The sequence below is a fragment of the Octodon degus genome, unplaced genomic scaffold (assembly GCF_000260255.1).
Source record: "Octodon degus isolate 3935 unplaced genomic scaffold, OctDeg1.0 scaffold00176, whole genome shotgun sequence".
Classification (NCBI taxonomy): domain Eukaryota; kingdom Metazoa; phylum Chordata; class Mammalia; order Rodentia; family Octodontidae; genus Octodon; species Octodon degus.
In genome coordinates this window covers 513,696-521,094 of record NW_004524752.1, presented here as the reverse complement: position 1 = coordinate 521,094, position 7,399 = coordinate 513,696, and the positions used below count along the sequence as shown (strand labels likewise).

The following is a 7,399-nucleotide window of genomic DNA, read 5'->3' as shown; positions in this document are numbered from 1 at the left end:
CACACACACACACACACACACACACACACACACAAATTTCATACATTTTTGATCCAAAGCATACCCAGATCAGAATGTGCCCTGAGGTTAGTACTCTTCCCAAGGAATTCTAACTGGATCCCATCTTTCCTTTCCCAGTTCCAATTAGTTGATTCGGTTCCTATTTATTCCATTTCATCTGCCAAATTGTAATGGAAAACAAGCAGCTCTGGGGTATGTTTTCTGGATGTTTGGATAGTTTTATTCAACTTCTGTGTTTTTCCTATCCCTCGGTTGTTCTAAACCCATTCTTGAGAGACTTGTTTACTGGGTTGCAGAACCCGACACTCGGCCCGGTGGTGGGAACATAGTGCTCTCTGGTGGACTTCTGGGAGAATTACAAGCGCCACTCACAAAGCTTGAAAGCCCCCTCCTCCTGCCAAAAAAGAACCCTGTACAGACTGGAAATGGAACTCAGGACTTCATACTGAGCTACACCAGCACCCTCTTTAAACTATAAATTTTGAGATGGGGGTCACCCTAAATCCTTGAGCTGGCCAGGCTGAGGTGGAATCCGTGATTTTTCTGCCTCAGCCTCCCAGAGTTCTGAGATTATAGGTATGAACATTACACTTACTGGTTAAGGTTTTTTTTTTTTTTTTCTTGGCTGGCCTTTATGGGGAAGGCATATATATGATAAATTAATCAACACACAAGTGAATTTCCTACACCAGATGTTTAAGAGATATTTTGCTGAGAGCATTGCCTGATTACAAGGCATAATTTTATCATTATAAAGTTAGGCCTCAACTGCCTGGGCATGGGCAGCTGACAGTGACTGTGCCTTTTTTCCTTTTTTAAAAATCACTTCCCAATAACATAAGAAGGATAAAGAGAAAAGGAAGTCTCCCAAAGAAAGGCCATGGAGAAGACTAAGGGAGAAGAGCAAAGAATTGGAAGATCTGGTCACAGTCTAGCCTCTGTCCTCATGTAAGCCCGAGCCTGAGCATTTAAAAATGAACCACCAGTTGAGGGCTTGCCAAATACTTATTCCCAGAGAGGACGGGAGCTGGCAGTGGGCACAGAAGGTAGCAGAAGCTCACCTGTTGGGGTCTGTAGGTTATTTATGCTGTGCTGCTCCCTACACCAGGATCTTTCAGTTGGGCCACCTTTGCTCCCCTTTCTCCTTCCCTTCCCTATTTCATTCTGAGCACTGCTTGCCTTTCCATTGCCATTAGCAAAGTCACCATGCCCGGGAGGACACAGTCATTGGCTTGAGTCTTCCACACCTGCACTTGACTTCCTGTCTTGCCTCGTGGGTGCTGTGAGGCTTAGCAAGCTAAGCTGCAATTTCCTGGAGGGAAACAAGTAGGGAGCAGCCTGCTGGATTTTAATGTCCACCACGAATGAGGAAGAGAGAGGGCCTCTGCTAAGGAGACCACTCCGACCTTAGGACTGTTGGTGCTGCCTAGAGGAACCTCCATCCTGTGTCCCAACACCAAGAAGTAGCAGGGCTGCGGAGAGATTCTAGAACCAAAATAAACCTATAGCTAGCATTAGCTACATCCCGTAGTCAGAGTACACAAGAAATTTTGGAACTTGTGTGTGGCAAAGTCTCTACCCCTTAGGCCAAGGGCTGGAAGAGATGGAAACGATCCAGAGATAATGTGTAATAAATGACATGCACAATAATGGCAATGGTGAGCTAAGTAAGATTTGACTGGCGTAGGAGCAATGAAATACGACATTGGAAGAACACCAAGCATTTAGATTCTATAAAACTTGGAATATACAAATTTGTTATTAAACCTTTTATTTTTTAGTACTAGGAATCGAACTCACTACCTTGTGCTTGCTAGGCAGGCACTGTGCCGCTGAACTATGTCCCAGCCCTTATTAAAGTATTTTTAAAGTCACTTTATGTGACAAACTTTGAAGTGAAGCTAGTCTTTAAAAGTTATGGGTGGGAAGGAGGAGACAGAAAGAACACAAGCTTAACCTAAGTTGATTATAACTTGCTACGCTGCTTCTACCTGGTAGCTGCTTCTTTAGCGAGAAGCACTCACAGTATCAGGATGAAGTTCACATGATTCCAGTTTTGATCATGAGAAATCTTTATTCCTTTGGGGAAAAGCAATCACTGGTGCCTGGAGAAGCAGTGGGGACAGTGGGGACAGGCCGAGATGAGATGCGTCACTCCAAAGCCTTTCGCATACATCCTCCCGGTGCCTTTGTTTGCACACAGACATCCCCCCAGTGCTCTTCCTTCCCTCTCCCCAGTCCCATTCTTGTCCTTTTCTCAAGCTCTCCTGTTTCCTTGGCAATGATCAGAGGTTCAGAGATAGAAAAGGCCCCAGTAGTTGAGAACTAGCTGCTGGCCCACTGGACCATTTCCTTCAATAGAGCTGAAGAGAGTGAGGTACCCAGGGCTGAGACAACCCAGGGGCACGATGGTGTGTGCTAAGCGACATACATGCTTGGCCCTGGATCAGTGGGAGCTCTTTGAAAGGAGGGGGGCCTGGTCATCCTTCTCTGGCTGCTCCACTTCTCGCAGCAGGCTGTAGAGAGGCCCTGGAGTGCTCTCGTGACACAAAGCATCTCTGGACCCCATCAACTTCAAGCTGGGGCTGTAGCAGTGGTGCCAAAAGGAAGAGAGGCCATAGATTCCCAGAAGGCACAGAGCATCGATCATTACATGCCAGCAGAAGAAGGTGGTGATGAACATGATGTCACTGATGTCATCATCATCCCATGGATAACCAGAGATTGGCTTGTATAGAATAAATCCTGCCTGCACCAGCCAGGAGCCCATGATCAGGAACAGAAAAGTCTCCATCACCCAGAGGTGAACCATCTCAGGAGCCCAGAGCTCTGCAGTCAGCACCACCATCAACAGGAACATCACCAAGATGAGCAGAGAGTGGACTTGCAGCTCTACCCCTGAGGAGCTCTTCACATGAGACACCAGCAGCAGCAGCAGCTCATAGGAACCCAGGACCAGGGTGCCCTTTTCTAGGACCACAAATCTCTGAGGCAGCACATTCTTGCTCAGGACATCTGCACAGCCACTGAGGATGAGGAGAGTGAACATGGTGAAGTGCTGCCACTCTTTGGGGTACATGAACCTTGGTGGTGTCTCCTTGCTCATAAATCTGATTGGTTCTTCACTGGTGAGGATGTCACACCATATGAAGAGAATGCCAGCCACTATCTTTGCCCAACCTCCAAAGGATATTTTCCACAGCCTAGCCCATCTTCCCTTATTCTTGGGAGGCCATGAAGGATACAGGAGCGAGTCATTGGAGAGCACAGCTTTGGAGACCACTATTGCCTGATACAGCCCAAAGAAGAACAGGAACAGGCCTGGATATACATGGCCAATGAAATTTCCCATTGAGCCACAGATCTGCCTAAGGAAGCAGGAAAGAGCAAAGCCCAGGCAGCTCAAGGTCTGCCTCCCACCTGCTTTTATTATCTCACCCCGCCCACAGCTCCCCCACAGACAGGAAACGTTTCTTGAGATAGACCCACTCGTTTGGCAGAACATGGGCTCATTCTACCCTAGCCCACGACTGGCTTCTGCCAAAGAAAGAAGTTGTAGAATGGCTTGCAGGGGTTCCTCTCTGCAGTTGTCCAGGAGGTTTTTGTTTTGTTTTGTTTTGTTTTTTAAGTATTTTTTGTTGGGAAACAAATAGCAATGAGACAGTTTCACAACTGATTACTAGTACCTTTTCAATAATTAATACATTGCATATTGTTGTCTTAGTGGTTATTCACTGTACAAGATGCAGTCCTAATATCCTGTCTCAAACACTATGAGAACAAACCTCTCTATTTATTGAATTAAGAGAATGGAGCTGTGTATCTGTCCTATTTTGAGTATACAGATACAAATTGGTTGTTCATTTGTATCCTCTTTTTTTGGTTAGTTTTGTCAGAGAAGGGCATTCCATTGTCATTTAAATACTGTAGGTGCATGAATTCAGTAAAATACGCCAATAGTCCATAATAGCAGTGGGTTGTCCATAACACTGTGAAAGTCCAAAGTTGTTGACTTGAGCATTTTACAGTTCATCATATTAGTATGCCTTTACTTTTTATACTTCATTTTCCTAGGAGCTTTTGGTCCTTGTCTCCCATGGCTGTCTTCCTCTTATTGTGCCAGCCTTGTCTTTGTCTCAGGAGGAGTGAGAGCCGTGGAGTAGAGGAAGGTATTGCTGTATAATATGGAGAAATTCTGGGTGTTCATAAACACTGGCATGTCCTTCACTGTTTCCCAGGCTTAACTGGTCCAAATGTAATATCAAATGTCTTCTTTCTGGATGCATATTTATAAACACTGGGATATGTGACCGAACAATCTGCACCTCGCACCTATATGGCTTTTCTGTTCTTTTGAGATAGACGTGTCTTAAGACCACCAAGAAAGCTCCTTTCCCCTCTGCTCCCTAACCCTCCCATGTGCTCCAGCCACTACCAATGCCACTTTAACATCTCTACAGCCTGTACATGAGTCTGCAAAGCTACCCTTTAAAATTGATTTTAGGGGCTGTGGTGATTTCAGTTTGCAAGTCAGCAAAGCTAAATATGAACTATGTTTCCCAGAATTCCTCTCCCTCCATGGCTACAAGTTGGGCTTGTCTACAAATGGAACTTTTGGGAGAGTCTGCAGCTAGAAGTAAAGTAGTAGCCCAAGTCCGCTTGGAGGGTGCAGGGTGCCGGGTACCACTAGGGCCCATGCATCCATTACTGATCTGACAGCCCAGCACAAGGCCTGTGCGGCAGCCAGGCTGAGGACTCCCTCAGCTTCTCATCAGCTGAAGAACACCAGGCTCCTTTTCAGGTCGCCTGCTATTGAGATACAAGATGGCGAGAGGTAGAAAAGGGCTCCAGTATGTCTTAGCAGGTTTCAGTCTGTCTTTGTTCTTTAATACTGTATAGAACAGATCTCTTCCCTACTGCTGCCACATTGGACTGAAATGACACCAGGCCCAACCTGCAGTACAAGGTCAACAGCTTCTGTAGACTCCACTATCAGCTCCCACCAGTATGTAAGGTCTGTTTTTAATGAGACAGCCATGAGCTTCACCACTCTTTCCCCATTCCTCTGCTTCTGTGATACATCCCTAACCAATACAAGAAAGTACCATGGGGTTCCTAAAATGTAGATACCACAGAGAGAAGCAACTATAATAAGATGGTACTGGCTATTTAAGTTTTAATCATATTTTTTCTGTACTTAGGACAGGGTCTACAGGGTCTACAAGGTCTCACTACATAGATCGGACTCATAGTGATTATCCTGTTTTCAGTCTCCCAGGTACTGGGATTACAGGTGCTCACCACCACACCCAGTCTCAATTGCCATCTTAGCATGCCCCGGGGCAGGGCTGGCACCGCATGCCAGGGACTGAACCATGGACACTGTGCTCTGCCTAAGCATGTGCTCTAGTCCACTGAGCTATCAGGCTGGCCTTGGCTATTTAAATTTTAATGTGAATCTCTGTGTTGTTTTAATTTGCATTTCTCAGATGACCAATGATATTGAACATTTCTTGTATTTATTTGCCATTTGTATTTCTTCATCTGAGAAGTATGTATCTCTGATGCCCATTTTTGGATTGGGTCTTTGAATTTTGGGGGCCCAATGCTTTTTTAATTATTTATATGTTCTAGATAGAATTGACCCTTTATGTAAGGGACAATTGGCTAAAAAAATTTCCCCAATTCTTTTTTACTCTGTTGATAATGTCTTTGATGTGCAAAATTTTTTTGATTAGATGAGATCCCAGTTGATGATTCTTTGAAGTATTTTCTGTGCAATTTGGTTTTTGTCATGAACTCTCTGCCTACCCCCATGGCTTCAAGATTTTTACCTACTTTCTCTTCCAGTAGATTTAGTGTTTCTGTGTTAATATTTAGATATTTGATCCATTTTGACTTTAGTTTAGTGGATGATAAATAGACATGGGTCTAGTTTCAGTCTTCAGTATATGGAAAGCCAATTTTTCCAGCAGCATTTATTAAAAAGGTTATCTTTCAGGGCTGGCCAAATAACTCAGCTGATTAAAGCACCTGCTTACAGGTGCAGGGGCTGGGGGTTCTATCCCTGGGCCTGCACTGAGATGGTGATTGTGCATGGTGGCATGTGCCTATAATCTCAGCTCTTGGGAGGCTGTAAACAGGTGGATCACTATGAGTCTGTGCTAGTAGTGAGACCCTGAACACCCTGTAGACCCTTCCCTAAAATAAAAAAAAAAAAAAAAAAAAAAAAGGCTATCTTTTTTCCAATGAGCAGGTTTGACCCTTTTGTTAAAGATTGTTGAATTCCTATCATCTTGTGTTTTGAAATTCTGTATCATTTGTAATGGTTTTTTAAATTATTTTTTCTCTATAAAATTTTTAAAAAACAACAAATTTAGTGTGCAATAGCCCATCCTCTTCATTTTCTCTTCTTACATTAGTGTCTAATGCACCTGAGAACACAGCATCCTACATACTGGGCCGCAGTCAGTGAGCACAGGCAGAGGTGAAGGTGAAGAGCGAATGATGAGCGGGCGCACAAAAGGACCTCGGGGGTTTGACTTTTGTTTTTGAGATAGGGGCTTGCTGTGCCTTTCAGGTTGGGCCTGGACTCACTGCGTGGCTCAGGGGAGCCTCAGACTGCAGTGATCCTCTTGCTTCAGCCTCCCAAGCAGTAAAATTACGGATGTGTATCACTACGCCTTGAGATTTGTTTCTGCATGGAATAGGAGTTTTTCTGGGTGCAATACATTTCCTGAAGGAAGAGAAAGTTCATAATAAACTATGAGTCGAGCACTTTAGTTTTTTACATAACCATCTATTCTTACTACAAGCAGTGCTGCAGGGCAAAGAGGACATACTTGTATGCTGATAATGTCCCAGAGGGAGGAAAGTTCCTACTAGGTCACAGGACTGCCGCTGAGCCTCACTCTTACCCAAGTACAGATGCTTCTTTTGTGATGGTGTATGTCTTCATTTGTCAGCAAAAATACCGTAAGGGAAAAGTGTACGTAAAACCCCTAACCACCTCTTTCCAGCCTGCGCCAAGCAATGGATATTTCTTAGGACAACTGGCACAAGCGCTGCAAGACCGGGGGCAAAAGAAAGCCCCACCACAAGAAATGGAAGTGTGAGTTGGGGTGCCCTGCTGCCAACACAAATATTGGTGTGCCTTCTGCATACACACATTTCTGAGTTTGAGGAGGCAACAAGAGGTACAGAGCCCTGCAGCTAGATGTAGGAAACTTCTCCTGGGGCTCTGAGCATTGAACTCGAAAAACAAGGATCATTGCTGTTGTTTACAATGCATCCAGTAGTGAGCGGTCAGCACCAAGACCCTGGTGAGGAACTGCATTGTGCTCATTGACAGCATGCTGTACTGACAGTGGTACAATCC

The 7,399-nt window shown here is 44.7% G+C and overlaps 1 protein-coding gene across 1 annotated transcript; it reads right to left on the bottom strand.

Annotated features, from left to right (window-relative positions):
• Nucleotides 1–2,467: 2,467 nt before the first annotated feature.
• On the bottom strand, nt 2,468–3,373 carry Teddm1 (transmembrane epididymal protein 1). The gene has a single exon (XM_004643458.1). The coding sequence runs from the start codon at nt 3,371–3,373 to the stop codon at nt 2,468–2,470; it is 906 nt and encodes a 301-aa protein (XP_004643515.1).
• Nucleotides 3,374–7,399: the final 4,026 nt, after the last annotated feature.